The sequence below is a fragment of the Nanorana parkeri genome, unplaced genomic scaffold (assembly GCF_000935625.1).
Source record: "Nanorana parkeri isolate BGI_ZX_2015 unplaced genomic scaffold, ASM93562v1 scaffold1158, whole genome shotgun sequence".
Classification (NCBI taxonomy): domain Eukaryota; kingdom Metazoa; phylum Chordata; class Amphibia; order Anura; family Dicroglossidae; genus Nanorana; species Nanorana parkeri.
Window position 1 is genome coordinate 120,700 of NW_017307426.1, and position 18,630 is coordinate 139,329.

General features: G+C 41.0%; 1 protein-coding gene across 1 annotated transcript; it reads right to left on the reverse strand.

Moving 5' to 3' along the window:
- Positions 1 to 4,031: 4,031 nt before the first annotated feature.
- On the reverse strand, positions 4,032 to 8,849 carry ZBED4 (zinc finger BED-type containing 4). The gene has a single exon (XM_018568240.1). The coding sequence runs from the start codon at positions 8,653 to 8,655 to the stop codon at positions 5,242 to 5,244; it is 3,414 nt and encodes a 1,137-aa protein (XP_018423742.1). The 5' UTR covers positions 8,656 to 8,849; the 3' UTR covers positions 4,032 to 5,241.
- Positions 8,850 to 18,630: the final 9,781 nt, after the last annotated feature.

Sequence of the window (18,630 nt, forward strand, 5' to 3'; positions counted from 1 at the left end):
CGCCATGATTAGGGTGAAACAAGGACACCACCTTAAGCAAAAAGAAATCCCTATACCAGAGATCAACCTTCTTTGTGAACAACAAGGAATGGTCCCTTGCACAATAGTGCTGCCAGCTCAGAAACTCTCCTAGAGAAGGTGATAGCAACCAGGAAAACCATCTAGTATGCAAGATCCATCAGAGATAAATTCCTAATCAGTTCAAACAAAGTACCAGAGTGAGCTCCCAGAGTCACTGCAGGCAATATCAGCTTAACAGGCTTAATCACTTTAGTTGATGGCATGTGTGTACAGACTAGTATTTAACCTCTTAATGACGTCCATGGTACGTCACTGGGCCTGTTTAAACAGACTCCCGGCGGCTAGAGACGCCACGACTGTTTACAAATGTAAAGCCGCCTGTCAGCATTACAATAGAAGCGATCTGGCAACTCAGCTGTCACTCAATCGCTTCTCCGGCCGCACCCGTAAAACGGGCCGCATAGCCCCCACCCTCCGTTGCCCCTCCTACGGGCCCAGCTTCTCTGGTGTTGACGGGACGCTGGGGAGCAGATCGGCGAACGTCCGTTCAACAATCCCCTCCCCGTATTATGGGGCAGAGAGCGATGCAGATTACATCGCTTCCAGTCCCATAGCGATCTGCACTTCAATAGCTTATTTCAAGTGTAAAGGTGACACTGGGGATCTTTTAGAGCCCCAACATCACCTTAAAGAGGACCTGTCACTGTCAATATGCTATCAAACGGGGGCATGTAAACCCCCCTATGTGATAGAAATTGAAAAAACAAGTTTAACATTAATATTAAATCAAATAAATGTAAAAATGAAAAAAAATGTTTTAAAGTCCCCTGCTTCCACATAAACACGTACATATAAAAAAAAAAAGAAGAAAGATTGTGCTGCACATGTTGGGTATCGCCACGCATGCTGGAGTGAGAGCAATAATTCTAAGGCCAATATTTACGCGTATATCTAAATTGATGACCTGTGGGGGCTTTCAAAGCGTCGTGTATGGACTTTTTGGGGTACTGAATTTTGCCGGTTTCACGGATGCACACAATTTTTAGCCTGGGCATGTTGGTATCTATTTACTCGGTGTAACCTCATCTTTTACATTTTATAATGAAAAGGGTATGCAATTGTGTTTTGGGGCATTTAAGGCCATTTTTCACTAAATTTTGGGGTTTGATAATACGTTGTGCTAATATCGTGCAACATAAACATTTGAAACTGCCAATATTTTATTCTACAGGGTCTTGGCTTTCAGAAAATATATAATGTTGGGGGGTTTTAAATAATTTTCAGGCCTAAAATGTGGATTATAACATGGGAACAAAAAAGGCCTCGCTCACTAAGGGGTTAAAGTGTATTTCCACTTGTGCAGTGAAATTTGTTCGTTATGTGTTTCTGTTCACACAGCATACTGAAAAAGAACTTTAAAAAAAAAATTCTTACCTTTTTAGAAGTTTTGTTAAAGGAGAACTACGAGGGGAGTGATTTTCACAACGTGTGACAATGAGACGGTCACAGGTCGGCTCAGTAGATCGGGAAGTGAGCGAACACATACCGTCGCTCGCTCACTTCTCTATCTATCCCTGAAGAGCCTGTCACTCAGGCTCCCTGCAGGAATTCCCCCCTCTGATCCTCCAGCGCTGACTGGCGGAACGGACGGGTACAGCTGGCTCTGCCTCTCGACAGTAATGTCGGGATCCGTCCTGCCTGCGGCGGTCTCAGTATACCGTGAGCTGTAGTTTTCGATATACTGAGCTTTGGGTCACGGTAAGACGCTATTTATGTCCTCCCGTGACCATTAGGAGAGCCATGGGGGAAAACATTTACCCCATAGTTCTCCTTTAAGGCATGCACTATGGCTGATTCCATGCTTTTCTCAGCGGTCTGTCCTAATGGAAAGACTTGGGACTGAAATTTGGGGATTGTGTTTATCTGACAAGCTTCATTAACATACAATGCACAAGCCACTTCACACTGCCTCCTAACATTTCAAAGAACCAGAAGCAAGAAACCCTAACATAAGTAAACTTAATTAAAACTACAAGAACCTTTTTGTTTTTCCGCTTATGCTAGGTGTATGGGAACATGTAACAAATGTGTTTCCACTTTCACAGCCAAATTAAGTTCACATGAATTTGATTGGCTAATTCTGAATACAGCCACATCCCTAGTTATAAGAGGGTACACTTCTGCAGTCACATTCATGTTTTTTTTTTGCCCTCCGACTAAACAATTTGTTTTAAATTGAACAGCAAATTGGTGATGTTGCCAAATTGCAGCCAGAAACAGTGCCTTAGATCATTTTTATATTACAGCTATAACACCTTGGGGCTGAAGGTCTAGAAATGCCTAAACCAGTAATTGAATGCAATGTCAGGAAACTGCTTGGACACAATTAGCTTTTATAGATGTTTCCTAGAACAGCCCTACGCTTCACTTTTTGAGTTCAGTTCTACTTTAATATTATCTTGTCACCAAGATGCAAAATGGCAATAGAAAGGGACAGAAACACACTATCTGCTCTCTGCCTTTATTTACTTGCAGTACAACATGTTCAATGTGCAGTTAGTTAGGGAAGAGGTCAGGAGGGGTGTTTGGGGTGCCATTTGAAATTGTACCACAGCACACATCCCACAGCAGAATTTGTGAGCAACCACTAGGACACATCTACACAACCCTGTGTAGCTCCTTTTTTTTTTGTTTTTAATATACACTAAGAATGTCAAGTGAAAAATTCAGCTTACAAACACCTTGTGTGTAAAGAGGAAAAAAAATAAAAACCCATTTGCTTGCGTAGGATTAGACAAACAAAAAGGTGACATGGCTTACCGAGTAAAGTAGAGCAAAGTAAAAATGCTGTACTCCTTTAGTAAAGCAATCCTATTTTCACTGGAATCGATTTGATTCAGTTCTTAATAGCTTAACTGCCAAGCCCAGACTAATTTAGGTTTCAGTAAAAAGGAGAGGGCACTGAGCTTCAGCAGCACCTGATCCAGTTTAGGGCTGCAACTAATAGATGTAATCGTTGACAGCGATTCTCATTGTTGATTATGGGTTAGTTGAGTACAGCGCTGTAGCCAGCACACAACTAGGAGTAGAGTATTTTCCCTGCTGCTGTCCCCGTGCCTCTTATGCTGCCGGTAGAAAGCGGGCATCAAGTATCTATTAGTTATTTTAAATTGCAATAGCAGGCTAGTTATTGCACCCAGCCACTGCCTGCTGTCAATCAGCAGCATAGGACCTGAAGGAGAACTTTCTCCATCAGTTCCCTCCTCTGCCAGTTGACACCAGGGAGTGCGCGGGTACAGTAGCCAGCCTGCTATTGCAATAAAAATAAAAAAATAGCCAATAGCAGGTTGGCTATTGCTCCCAGCCAGCTGTGTTTACATTCAGCTGCCACAGCAGGCAGCTGTCATTCCCCAGTGAAGCGGAAAGGGTACATTAGGGGTCTAATGTCACCTTAAAGAGAACCCTTCATCTCCAATGTACTAACAGAAGGCTTGTGAGCCGACCGACATGCACACGGAAACTGACAAATTCTGCTGTGGTATGTGTGCTGTGGTGCAATTCATTTCAAATGGCACCCCAAACACCCCTCCTGCCCTCACTGAAACAGCCAACTAATCGATTAAGAAAATAATAGCTAGTTGCAGCGCTGGTCCAGTTTCCATTTAAAATGGAAGCAATGCATGCGCAACCCCTTTTGATACACCTGCCAAGTACAAAGGCTTGGTAAATGTAAGCAGATTTAAGTGATTGGGACATGTCTAATACACAAAGTATCAACCTTCATTTGGCAAGCATATTGTCCGCCGGGTTTGGTGAATCTCCGATTGATCCACTTGTGGTTGTTTTTTTTTTTTTAAAGGAAAAGTAATAAAACCGGGAAGGTGTGGGTAAACCACTAGGACACCCCTGTGTAGCTCCTTTTTTTTGTTTTTAATATACACTAAGAATGTCAAACTAAGCATTGTAAACAGTTTACGAACTACAAATTGTCCCGTCATGTCACACCAGAATGCTGTATATGATTTAATTCTGAAACATTGGATGACCGTTTATAAATACACAGTTTAAAAAAAAGATCAGACTTTAGTACAGTTTTCCTAAAAATACAATTAAAATAACAAAATATAATACAGCAACAAAAAGGAAATGTTAGGTCATTTATGGCAATTTCCTGATGTTTGTGAAAGCAGCACATGAAATATTTGCTCAGATTTCGGGGTTTACAAGTCTGTGTAAAAAAAAAAAAAAAAAAAAAAAAATCAGCAATCTGCTACATCTATGTACATGTTTTTCAAGTTAGCATTTCCTCAATGCTGTGAACAAAACTATAGTAAAATACTTACAAGGAGTGTCTCTTGGGGTATTTTTTTTTTATATGCATTTTCAGGACTGAATTTGTATTTTATTCAGTGGCACAGCTTCTGAAGTATTTTACAACAAACTAATACACAATTAATATTAAATAAGACATTACCAACATAAGGTCCACAGTAGAACAGTACTGGAAGTCTTTTTTGAATGCAGGCAGTTGTACACATTGTTTTGTTGTTCCACATTCTAGCTGGTTGACTGTTTTTAGACAAAATGAATGCACTAAAGACTATACTGACAGAAAGCCGTAAACATTTTTCCATTTCAAATACAAACCAATAGGGCTGATGTAATGTAGTCCAAGCAACTGGGAAAATCAGAAGTGAACCCAGTTTTAATTTTAGAAAGACTTTGAGGCAACAAAAATATTATTGTTACTAAAGACTACATTAAACAAGCACCTATGATGAATTCATAACCTGAAATTTTAAAACACAGAAGTACAAAAACCACTATCAAAAGCAATGACTAAAATACAGTACCTTTCCATTTTGTACATAAAAATTTACGTAAAACTACAGAATAAAACTGTTTACATCTTTTTTCCCCATCCTATAACAAAAAAAAAAAAATCATTTTACATACATATTTACAAATATGACAACTAAAACAGAATTTTAAAAGCAAGTCTTAATTTCTAAGGTTTTAAAAACGTACAAGATCTGCTTGCCTGAAAAACCAAGTAAGGCACATGTAGACAATATTTAAAGCGAAACATTGTAACGCAAAAAACTAGTCACTTATTCAGTGTCATACATGGCCCCCAAGAGGAGCAAGTTAACAAAAATGTACAAAATACAGTTAAATTCGGTAAGGAACAAGAATATTCACCTGACAATTCTAATCATTTCAATACTGAAAGTAAATTAAAGGGAGGTTTACTTTTAAAAAGATTAGTTGCTCAAAATGTTCCATCATTAGTCTAGTTTGGTTAAAACTCCCACTGTCATTTGAGGTGTTAAAAAGCTTCTCTGAAGGAACAATGCTGGGTGGACAGCCAAGAAATCGGACTGCCAGCTTCGACAAAACTGGCCATGAGGCTTTCTTTAAATTCCAGTAAGTGAGCGGATCACAGTTATGCTCCAGGACCTCTTCTTCCAAGTAGGCCAACACAATATCTTCAGGTAATTTCTCTTTTAAGTTCTTGGACTTTTTAATGTTGGCCATGAGCGACCAAATATTGTCCTCCTTGTGGTTAGGAGAATGTTTGTTACACCCGTTAAGAACAGGAGACTCATCTGAGGTAGAGTGAAGTATTTCCAGTTCCCTGATTAATCCTAGTTTGTACTCCTCGGCTTCCTCCTCTGCAAATAAGGATGCTTTGTACCGAGGGTCTAAAAGCGTTGCAAACACATATCTTGGATCATGAAGCGTGGAGGACAAGCGACAAACCATAGCCTCCTTAAGTGATTTTAGCATGGTGTCTATTCCCATCGTCTCTTCAAACAACATTTCAATCTTTCGGTTAAGTATGTGAATCATTGGAATTACCTGACTTAAAGTAGCTGTGTGCATGCTCATTTCTTTACTGGCAGCTTCGAACGGTTTTAATGCGTGACAGACAGACTGCATGACCTCCCATTGGTCACAGCTTATCAACTCCCGGAAGTTGCATTCGATTGACATTTCATCAATTGCCCTTTTTTGTTCAATTAACCGTTCTAACATATGAAATGAAGTATTCCATTTTGATGGGACATCTTGGATCAGTGGATGAGGTGGTAATCCATAGTCTTTCTGGAGTTCTGCTAGCTTCTCCTTTGCTCTTGTTGATCTGTGAACGCGTTCACAAATTTTTCTGGCGATGCTAAGCAGATTTTGAACCATTCTTTGACTCTTAATGGCCTCATTTACAACAAGATTGATAGTGTGCCCAAAACATTCAACACTTGACCGGTCATTTTCATTTAATGTTTTCCCTATGCTGTGATTATCAGTAACGGTGATGCCGATCTGAAGCCCAAATGAGGTAATCCAGGACTCCCACAAGTATTCTAGATGTTTTTGAACGCTGACACCATTATAGTCACAGTCAATCTGGGAAACATGCAGAAGTGCTGAACAGTGATAGTCTTCGTTGTGTGGCTTAAAAGATGAATCAAAGGTAACCCAGTGAGCAGTAAGTGTTAGATATTCCCGTGTCTGACTGCTCATCCAGATCCCTGCTGTAAAATGTATCACACCACTCTCTGCTTCTTTTAAGTGGGACACAATTATGTGTTTCACATTTTCATACATATCAGGTATAGCTGTCCTAGAAAAGTAAGATGGGGATGGTAATGAATATTGAGGCTGAAGGTATTCAAGTAGTCTGTTGAAACCAACGTCATCCACAAATGAGTACGGTTGAAGATCAAGTGCAATCATTTCAGCTACAAGACTTGTGATTTTTTTGGCAACAGGATGAGTGTCACTAAATTTGTCATTGGTTTCATCAAAGGAGGAGGCTGTTAAAGCAGAATTAACAGGCAGATGTACATCAGCAGATGGCGAGGTTTCTGAAACACCATTGCTTTGCAACACATTGCTGTGAAACCTCTGCAAGTGTCTCAAAAGACAACTGGTGCCCAAATTGGTTGGTTTCTTCCCTCTGCTTATTGTGCGCCCACAGTGCATACATATTACTTTAGTTGAATCTGCAGAACAAATGGAAAAATGATTCCACAGTTTTGAGGTCTTCTTACTATTTGAAGGAAAAACAACCTGATTATCGTGTACTCCAACAGCTGACAAATCTGTCATTTTTGAGGATGAGCATTCGGCAGATGCTAATGTAGCATATGGAGAATTAGCCAGACTGATGTCAAAACTTTTTTGGTTTAAAACGATTTCTGGATGCCGCCTATAAAGATGTCTCATTAAACAGCTAGTTCCGAAATCCCCATTCTTACCTCTGCTAATCATGCAGTTACAATACCTACACACAGCTTTCAAACTATCATTTGGTGATATGGTAAAGTGAAGCCAAACTTCAGATTTCAACCTTTTTATAGTTTTTTTGTTTTGCTGAAAGAGGACAGGTGTATCATATCCCGAGGAACCACGGCAAGCCTTTGCCTTTTTGGGAGAACAGAATGCTTCGGCCACATTTTCTGAAGAATGCAGGACTGGTGTTCCATCATCAATAATTAGGTCATCATTAGAGGTACAGTACTGCAAATCTTCTGACACCCTGTCAGGAGATGGAGGTACAGAAACAGGATCTTTTGCCATTTTCCCTGGAGATGCTGAAACAGAAACAACCTCTCCATCTGCTGGTAAAAGAGATGGCAAAAGTGTAGGAGGAACAGAATAAGGAGGTGGCAAGCTTGTGCCTCCACTATTCTCTTGCAGAACTATTGAACGATGAGCTCGCCACATATGCCTTATTAAGCAACTAGTTCCCAAATCTTTTCCATTCTTGCCCCTGCTAAATTCATTCATGCAGTGGATGCAAACAGCTTTTGAGTTATCCAGTGGAGACAAATAAAAGTGTTTCCAGACAGCAGATCTTCTTCTAGAGCCAGAGGAATTTTTGGGATTGGAAATCGGTTTCTCTGTGGTATTCTCTGCATTTTCATCAGACTGGCTGTTTGGTAATGCTGAGGGGGAAGCGGAAACATCCTCTTTAACATTTTTCTCAGATATTGACAAGTCTGAAGAAATTTCATCAGAAGAAATAACAGATGAAGGCTCTTCCACCACCTTATCTGGAGAGATCTTTGTTGCAAGTTTCCTTATTTTTGTAGGTGTGACACTAGTGTCCACAACATCGGGAGGCTGCAGAGGTAGTACTAATGTAGGAGGAGAATATGAGATACCTGAAGTATTTCCATTTTCAGAAACAAGTACTCTAGGGTGTGCCCTTCTTACATGTCTCATGAGACAACTTGTACTAAGGTCTTTTTCATTTTTGCCCCGACTAAATTCTTTCATACAGTACATGCATATAGCCTTGGTACTGTCTCGTGGAGAAATGAAAAAATGGTTCCAAGCTGGGGACTTTTTTCGATTGCTTATGTTTTTATTGGTAAGCATGCTTTGAGTAACAGCTTCCATTGCTGCATCATAGAGTGTGGTAGTGTACTGTGAAAACAGAACTCCATATTCTTCCTCGTTTTCAGTAGATAAAGTTTGTGAGGTATCAGGGCAATGTTGTTCTTTTTCTTCTTGTTCATCGCCACTTTCTTGTTTTAATTCAGTTTCTTCCATTTTTATTTGTGCATGGCTGACATCGCCAAGTATTTCATCATCTTGTTCAACTTTTATGGTGCTTGTTTCCATTTTGTGAAAGAGACCCCTTAAAATTATATCCAAAGATCAGTCATGGAAAATACTCTTTCTTCACATATAATAGGAGATTTTGTTTTGTCTTCAAAGGTCACCAGAAGAAAGTCAACTTGGTCAACATGAACATCCTTTAAGCCAATGGGCAATTTACCATATGGAGTTCCTTTACATAAAGTACTCGTGTCATCTAGAGCATTTACAGCCTAAGAAGAAAAAAAAAAAAAAGAAAAAAAGAAAGTTAGCCTATGTTCTGGCATAAAATGCAAAGTTTAAGACCATCTAAAACCAATATTTCATTTACGGAGAAGACCAGTAAGTTTATGGAAGCAGATACTGAATATCTTAAATGCATTTGCAGCACCACATTTACATAGAACAGCAAGGTATTTGTCTTCAGAAATTTAAAGCAACAAAAAAAAAACCATCTCAACAGCAATACTATGGGAAAAATGCAGGTTTGTACTTACCTGTGCTACTGACATGCCAAAACATTGTGCTCTTAGAGCTCATTTACAGCTAAGCTTTAAGGTTCACTCAGTACTGCAAGTTAACACGCGTTACATGTTAGTGCGTTGTGGTGCCATTAGGTAATGCTGCTCTAATGTACATGTTTGGAAGTGCACCACCAAGCAACGTAATGCACTGCAACAGTACAAAAATAAATAAAAAGCTGCATTTATGTTTCTATGTCCAATCTGGTGCATGGACAACTCATTCAAAATAATTGGGCTCTCTTAACACAATGCACGTTAACACATAGCACAAGAACATCAAAGTGTGAAAGGCCCTTACAGAGCTCCGATGTGCACCAATACTATTCCACACATCCATAAGCGTGCAATAGCACATCCGCCACTGTGAACTTTTCCCACCAATCTCTAGGTCACCACTTTGTCCTGCGGTATTTAGAGGGTCGCTGCCAGCACAATTTGAAAAACCAGAGGTATTAGCACACACGGCTCTGCAAGAGAGCTGTCTTTCCGACCAGTTGCTGGACAGGTAAATGTAAACCTTCTACTTTCCCGACAGTATTGATGTTCAGCTATTTCTAACCCCTGACAGGGTCCCTTTAAAATAAATTATTGCTTCCTATGTCAGGGCCAAAATTTTCCCAGCAATGCTCATGTCTCCATTCATTTAATGCTGTATTCTTCATAGTGACAAATTCTGTGTAAACAAACAATTCAGTAAGACAACTAAATAATGTATAGAATCTAGTAAGACACACTACTATAATGGTTGTGACAGACAGGCGAAGCTGGGAGCAGAAATCCTGCCTCTAAAGTCTCCAAGAGACACATGACCGACAAAAACAAATATAAAATGATACAGTCACAAAGCTGATTTAAAGCAGAACTAAAGTATCTCTTTAGTGCAAACACTTTGAAATTGCAAGTTAAAAAGAGCGCATGCCTGCATACTTGCAAATCCTTTACATTCCACATTATCCATATCCCTTCTTGACTAGTCTGTCTCTCAGCATTAGTAGGTAGTGATTAAGGGGCGCTACTATCCGAGGAAGGGATTTAATAATTCTCTGTAGCTCTATTTCCACCTAAATCCTCCATCCTGCCTGATTTTTTTCAGCAATTTGTTTTAGTAAATGAAGCAGTCAATCAAATGAGAACGATTTCCTTTGCCCCTTATGTAAATGTATTAGCAAAAAGAGTGGTAACCTCTGGGCAGCCAAGACGTCAGTAGGGCACCCAAGACGTCAGTAGGGCTGCAACCAACTGGACGATTGATGAGAATAGTTGTCAACTATTCTCCTTATTGATTAGTCGGATTCCCCAGCTCTCTTCTCTATGCTGGAAGGGCACAGCAAGCAGTGGGTGGGTGCAATAGCCAGCCTGTTATTGGGTGTTGCAATTTGAAATGGCCAATAGCAGGCTGACTATTGCACCAGCCCACTACCTGCTGTTTTTACATTCAGCTGCCGCCTGCAGAATCTTGCCACTGGCAGCTGTCATTTCCTGGCTGAAGCTACTAAAGCACCATCTGCTTACGATACAAATATAAAAAAAAAATATATATTATAAAAAGGTGGAAGTAATTTTCGGCCTGACATTCTGCTGCAGGAGGTGAGTTGCAGTGCCATTGATTTCACTGGCACCCCAAATGCGCCTCCCATCTACAGTGCGATTACTTGCACCGGAACGCACAGTACCACAATGCCGTGCGATTGCAAAAAAATTGTGCATGCAGTTTTATTCTGAAGTAAACGTTAGGTTTGTAACACTGCATTTGTGTAATTTACTTTAAATTAAGGATGGCATTTAACTTTTTTTTTTTTTATCGGATTAATCGGAAAAAATTTAATCGGCCAACTAATCGATTATGAAAATAAATCATTAGTTGCAGACCTAGAAGTCAGAAAATCCCCGATCCTGCTTTGTGCCTGCTTAATAGTTGAGAATCATTCTGACATGGCCACAAGACAGTTTTGAAAGTGTACATGCATGCACTCTTTAACCTAAGATTTCAGAGGCCACATTTAATGCGTTACTTCTGCAGACAGATATTCTTACAGCGAGACTTTTGTTTAACAACTTCCCCCTTGCAAAGTATACATGGCAGCTGGATACAAGTGTGCATCTAGTGCTTGTGTACAAAATCCCTGCGGCAGAACAAAAACATTTCCATCTGGCCACCACTGTGTGCTTTACATCGGCTGCATTCAGCCTTCTACTATAAAAACACATGGTCACTTCAGCAACCATGAACATATAACAGAAGGGTCCCCCTAAGGCCCCGGTCACATTGATCGATTTATCGCGCTATCGCTCTCCAATGCTTCTCAATGGGGCAAAGGGTCCTGCTTTCGCGGGTCGTGTGTCGCTACAGCAGGACCCTTTTAGGAGCGGATTTAGCTGCGATTCAAGCTTGCTCAATGCAAGCATTTGCGCGAAATGCAAATCACGCGACAAACGTGTGATTTGCGACCCGCTCAATGTGAACGGGGCCTAAGGCTGGGTTCCCACCTGAGCGTTTTTTATGCTCATTTTTTTGTTCAGTGAAAACGCACATTTCACTGGTGGTATGATTTTTTTTTCCCCCTTTATTTTCTCTATTTGAATATATATATATATATAACCAATGGAAACGCGCAGCAAAACACCCAGGTGGGAACCATGCCTATAGGCAATGATTGGTTTTCACATGTTAAGCGTTTTACAGCGTGTAGGAACGCGCTGTAAAACGCCCAAGTGTGAACCAGGCCTAAGACTTCTGCGTACACTAATAGCTGTCTTCAGTGGCTGACAAACTGCTGATGGCAGTCATTCATTCAAAATCAGAACCCCAATATAAAAATGTTCAATATTTATTATGTAACTATATTTATTTATAAAACTCTATACATTTTTATCTTTTAGATTTAGTAAAATGTATCTGCTTACTTGCAGCAGTTGCTTCTGGCAACAATCTAAAGTAAATCTTTACTTTAGATTGGAGGAGAGTTGCTGAATGACAGAATGTACCCCCTCCATTTACAGAACTAGTCACATAGGAATACTTTCATAGTAAATTCTGTGAATAGAGGAGAGAGCTGAAGGGGCGGGCCAGTAGTGCAACTTTACACAGCAGGTGCCGACAGACTGCTCTGAGGGCTTGTTCCAGTGTATTCCAACGTGGTTAGTGGCTGGAATGCACTGGATCGCATAGAGCAAGGCTCTCAGCATTCTGGGGCTGAAGGAGGCGTGGTGGTGCATTCAAGCCTATGGCATCACAGCCACGCAGTGCGAACGCCCGCATCAGACGCGTGGCACAGCAATAACATGTACTTCTAATGCTTGTTCTTGTCATCACTCATCAGTTTAAACACCAATTAAGAAAGTGATGCTCATTCACATAAACTTGTAGACATTAGTCTGTGTATGGGTACTGTAAGATGATCATCAGATAAACCTGATAGTACCATACCTGAAGCAACCTTTTCCAAAGGCATATCTTCTAGCACCTCGAACACTTCTGTACAATGTCCAAATGCATCACCTAGTAGTAGAGGAAAAAAAAAAAAAAAGAAGGTCAGCAGACATCCACATAAAAAGGTGTCTACCAAATAAAATACTGACAAACTGGTTATACCAATGCAAACCCAGTGACAAAAATCCAATCTTTAATATGCTAATATAATTTCTACAGCCAGCCATTTTCAATCTATTTATATCTACAGCTTTCAAATGACACCCGATAGTTCTCCTATTAAGGTCTTTACTTGTGCAGGTCCCGTTATGGGGTGACCATGCTTTGTCTCTCTCCTGAGCCGTCACCACATCACATGCACGTCCGATGCAAACTAAGTGGCCTTGCCAACGGATAGGTGTCTCCATCCATTTTCACCATTAGGAAACTGGCCCAAAGAAACATGCAACCACATTTGGAGCACATGAAAGGCAGCATGTGGCTGCAATAAGGATAAAGGAGATGAAAAAAGAAAAATTCTAAACTAAAGCAAAAATGAATTGTTTATGACAAAATTATTTAGTGAACTTAAAACTCTGGACAGGATATGGACATTGTAATATTTACATACGCTTTGAAAGATTCTCAGCTTTGTTTAACTTATGCTTGGTGGCTTAGCTCCCCCTCTCCCAGAAGCGAGTTGGCATCCATCTAATCTCTAATGTAAACACAGGAACAGGACAGATGAAAACGAACTGTAAAAGACTTCACTGCTTCTCCTGTTAACTTTGAGAATGAATAGCTCCACAGTGGCTGTAACAGAGGTAAGTGAGGGCTTGCTTTAAAGTTTGTTTATTTTCCCCCCACTACTTATGTAAATATTTGAATTTCCATATCCTGTCCAGGGTTATACTTAATGTCATCCAGTTATAGTGTAGATCAGTTTTAAAATTACTAGGGATGCACCGATATATCGGCCGAAAATGGCACTTTTGGCTAAATGCCAAAAGTGCCATCTTTGTGCCGATATGTCGGCGCATCCCAGGTTTCTTTCCTCCCCACAGGGCACTGCTCTGTGTTCCAGCGCGGAGGAGAGAAAGTGACAGCCGGCCGAGCGCTGCGGGAGGAGAGCCCTGCGAGCGCTTTGTGGGGGCGGAGACAGCGCTGTCACAGGAGAGCAAACACTCAGTGACCGCTGAGTGCTTGTAGATAATTGAGGACATGGTATGGGTACTGTATCCTCAATTATGAATGAATGGGAAGTGAGATAAATCACCTCCTGTTCATTCATGATTGTAGTTATAGTAAACATACTATATTCTCAAGTTGTCAATCAACAGGAACACTCAGTATACATGATATCTGTTCATTGATAACAGGGAATACAGAAAAAGAGAGAGGACTTTGTGTTCTCAATCTCCTTTTCTATTTTAAAAAGGGAAATATTAGGGGTCTAAACAGACCCCTGATATTTCCCCAAAGCACTAAAAGCAAAAGATAAAAAAATTTAATAAAAAATGAATATAAAAAATTAAAACGTTTATAAAAAATACAAATAAAATATTTAAAATCATTTGAAAAAAATGTAAAAAAAAATTTCGGTTTCAGCCTGACATTTTTTTTTTTCCGGTTTCATTTTTTACATTTCTATTTTGGTGCACCTCTATAAATTACAGCACATATTGACATTCTTTCAAAACTATGCACTTGCATTAAGAGAAAACCTGTGCTCATAAAGGCTCACGACCCAAGCATGGGTGCAAATAAAGGCGTAATGGCCTACAGCATAAATACACACCTGTATTTGGGGCGCCTAGGAGCCCCAGCTACCAGGAGTTTCTGTCCATAGGAATGTAATGTATGGACAAAAAATGACAAGCTACACATGGAAACATTGGTAAGAGCGTTGACGCACACACAAGCTATCTTCCCAAATGCAAAACTTCTTAGCTCGGGAACTTATTCCCATGCATGTGTAAAGCCCCGGTATTGGGGTTCACGTGTATACAGAAAAAGACAGCAGCTGGGGCTCCTGGTTTCCGCATTTACAGGCATATTTTATACAGTATGCCAATATGCCTATACTTGCACCCATGTACATGTGAATATGGAGTTTGGAACCATGATCTTATCAGCATGGCTGTTATGCTATAAACCCCCATATTAGGAGAAATTTTCATTTACCAGTCTTATTGACTACCAATCTTTCTACCCTGTAAACCTATTTCCTTTTCCTGTTAATTCTTTCTTTTATTAAAATGCACCTAAACACAAAACTATATATTTAGTTGTGGATAAAGAAAGGAGCGCCTGTCAGGTTTTTTTGTGGACATCTCTGTCCCTGCTAAGAAGATGCAGTCATTGTGATAGTGGTCACCTGGACAAACAGAGTGAAAGTCAGGGAAAATTCAAACTATTGAGTGGTTACTAGAAAAGTAATAGGAGGAGAAATCCTTCAAGGGCAACACTTGTTTCTGTGATAACTGTCTGAAAGAGGATTTCCTTCTCTCTCTCTCTAAAGAGGTTTCTTTCAAAATTCCTGTTGTGTCTACAGGGCAGAAAGCGAAAAAATGATTGCCAATGGGACACAGATAAACAAAAATCATGTCTGGGTTTTTAACCAAACCTTGCAACCTTTCCTTTTCCAAGGAACAATGGGTACAACTCCTTCAGAAAGTAGCAGCCTCACAGTGTGGACATTATGAATCAAGGTGAAAGAGACCAAAATTGTAGCCCCTGGAAACCATTCTAGACCCAAGTATCTGAAATGTCAGAGTAGGAGGATGTCTGTTGGCTTTTGCTGGCACCTGGTCCCAGGACAAGTATGTGCATGCCCTGCGATGAGGACCTGCTCACTGGTCTGGAGAACTTAGGAGTCCAGGGCTTGCGTTGAAACAGAATCCCAGGCTTTGCCTTGAATTTGGAGGTCTGGAAGAAACAAAAGCAGCTCTTCTTAGCCTCCAAGGAAAAAAGTGTTCCCAAATTACGTTCCATGCTTCTTTTGCTGGGGTAAAATGGGTGGTAAGCCGGCTTCCCAGCCAATCAGCATCAAGCTAGCCAAACAGCATGGAGTCATTACCCCGCCGCTTCCTGGTTGGCTGGAAAGCTGGCTCCATGCCAATTGGCTAGGAAGCTGGCTTCCTGGCCAAACAGCATGGAGCCAGCTTCCCGTCCAATCAGTAAGCCAGGTCCACGCTCCCTCACAGCACTGACAGTCAGTGGAGATATCACTCTGACCTAACATTTCGCTTTCGAGAGAAAGTATCGGAGCATTTGGGAGAGCACAAGTACTCGCCAAAATACACAGTATAAGGCACCGATACTAGTATCGGTGCATCCCTAGTTTTTAAGAAGTGAAAAACAAAATCATTCAAACTTGTGTTAAACCTATTTAACTAGGTACCTAAATTACATAACTTTGTGCAATTTAATGCACAAGAGGATTGCCATTATTTTCTATTGGGCCCATTCACACCTGTGTACAATTATATGCTGGGAAAATGGTACAAGTGCATTTTTTGGGGCATCAACATGTTTTAAATTGCAGCACATGGAGGAAAAAAAAAAGTAAAAACGGACCTTGCACTAAAAAAAATTAAAAAGTAAACAGACCTTGCTTGTAGTGCAAAGTCTGTTTTAAGGTGCAAACAAGATCTTTCTACTTTTTGAGATGAATACCAGGAAAAAAATATTCAGCAACCTAACCATCTTTTCTTCACGTGAACAACTTGAGACTTACATAACATATTTCCACTGTTTGAATAAGACCTCCTTTAGGTTTGTTACACATTCAAGTAGCATAACTGCTGGCAGAGGTGTAAACACAACCTGTCCCAACAAAGGGTTAAAGGTCTCAAGGCTTGGCTGGGGCATGGTATGTTAATGCACTTTATTAAAAAAATATATACATCGTACATACAGAACAAATGTAAGCTGATTGAGCAGGAATCGGCTGAAGATTGATCCCCATAAACAGAAGTGGATCACTAGATTTACTTTTGCTGAAGGAATATGTTGGAAAAGCATTGGCTGCAAGTACCGCTCAGGTATTCTGACAGCTGCCTGTGCCAGTGTCAGAATACAATGTATACAGCAGATTTGTTCATCCAACAGGATGAACGCAATAAATATAACCATGTGTACCCTACTTAAAAGGAGAACTATGAGATGAGGGATTTCCACTCACCTCATAGTTCTAGCCGACCTGCGACAATGAGACTGTCACAGGTCGACTCAGTAGATCGGGAAGTGAGCGAACACATACCGGGTTCGCTCACTTCTCGATCCTGTCACGGCTCTCTGCTGTGACAGGGGGAGGGGCTGGATTCCCCTCTCCGATCTGCCAGCGCTGACTGGCGGAACGGACGGGGGAGGGTACAGCTGGCTCTGCCTCTAGATAGGCAGAGCCAGCTGTCACTCACGCAGCTGGGCGGATCCCGTCATCTACGTCAAGGTCCGCTCCGGCGTCTCAGTATACCGCGAGCTGTAGCTCGCGTTATACTGAGCTTAGGGTAACGGGAGGACGCTAGTTTGTGTCCTCCAGTTACCATAAGGAGAACTATGGGAAAAAACTGACACCCATAGTTCTCCTTTAAAGGGTAAGTAGACTTTACCTAGTAATTTGGGAAAATGGAATTACACGCTCAAATATGACCCCCCTCTCGAAGAACGGTCATTCACCGGTACAGGTGTGCTACCTGTACCCCGTACTGCCGTCCAGCACAGCCGTGCGCAATGGATTTTTAATGTCCCTTGCAAATTGCGAGAACTCATTGGGAAAGTGAGCTTACCCTTTACGTGTTCCTATAGTGCATTGTTTAGTAAGTTTACGCTGCATACAGTCCTGTGTAAAATCCTGCTCTAAAAAAAAACAACCAGAAAGGTATGAAATATTGTTTTTATTGTTAGGTATGCTGTGTGAAACACAAACACATGGGGGTTCTCAAACTCAAAGCTGCAAAGGTGGAACTTCAAATTCTACAAGGGAGTATTCCAAGTTTCTGACAACACATGCAGTCCTTTGTTGATGAGAAGCAAATAAAATATTGTTCCTTATTTAGATACAAGATGATCTTACATATGCAAAGATTATCTTGACCTCGTCAAAGCTGTCAAAAACCAGCCAAGCATTAGACTAAATCTAGCTGCACACTGGAAAGAGCATGTCTCTTTCAGATACAAATTCATAATCTCCCCATTGAATATTTAGCAGACAGGATGGAAAATGTGCACACACCATAAGCACATACATTTAGCACTGTATACCAATTACTATGATCCCTGAAGAATTCAAACAGGACCTAGAATTTCAACAAGCCTATAAAGTTCAAGACAAGTGCGCGTCTCCCGAGCGCGCTAAATGCCTGGACCCCCCACTTTAGGCTGGGGATCTGTTTGCCAGCTATGGGACTATGTAGTCACTATGGGGGGGACAGTAGTAATGTAAAGGCCGACATACGAAACCACAACGAACTGGGGGACCATTCATCTGACATTCCCAGAAGTGTCAGATGTTGAAGAATCAAACCAACGTGCATACTCTGAACTGTCACTTAAATGGCACACTAGTGCAGGGGTTGGCAAACTCCGGCCCTCCAACTGTAGTGCAACTACAAATCCTATGAGGCACTGTAAGACTGACAGCCTCAGGCATGATTGCCAACAGCAGATACATGATGGGATTTGTAGTTTCACCAGAGCTGAAGAGCCAAGCATGCCTACCCCTGCCCTAGTCTATTCTCCTTCGCTTCCCCAACTGCTTCTTAAAAGGTCAGGTAGGCAGGGGAGATAGGCCAGCACAGACAGTATTTAGACACCCCAAGAGGAGATGGCTATGACATGCAGGGAGGGTTCTGTGCTAGGAAACCAACTCATCTAAAGCAGCCTCGTATGTTAGCAAGTTCAGCAGCACCTTGCAGATTAAAAAGTTTGTCAAATAGAAAAAAAAAGACTGCATTAAAAGTTGTTGATTTTTCTGTACTGTTACCAGCAAGTGAAGTTGATGACAGGGCCTCTTTAATCAGAAGGATTATTGTGGATTGCAGGACGTGCTATGTGAAGTGAGAG

Excerpts from the sequence above, each read along its gene's own strand:
- ZBED4 (XM_018568240.1), bottom strand. The coding sequence starts at position 8,655 with ATGGAAACAAGCACCATAAAAGTTGAACAAGATGATGAAATACTTGGC.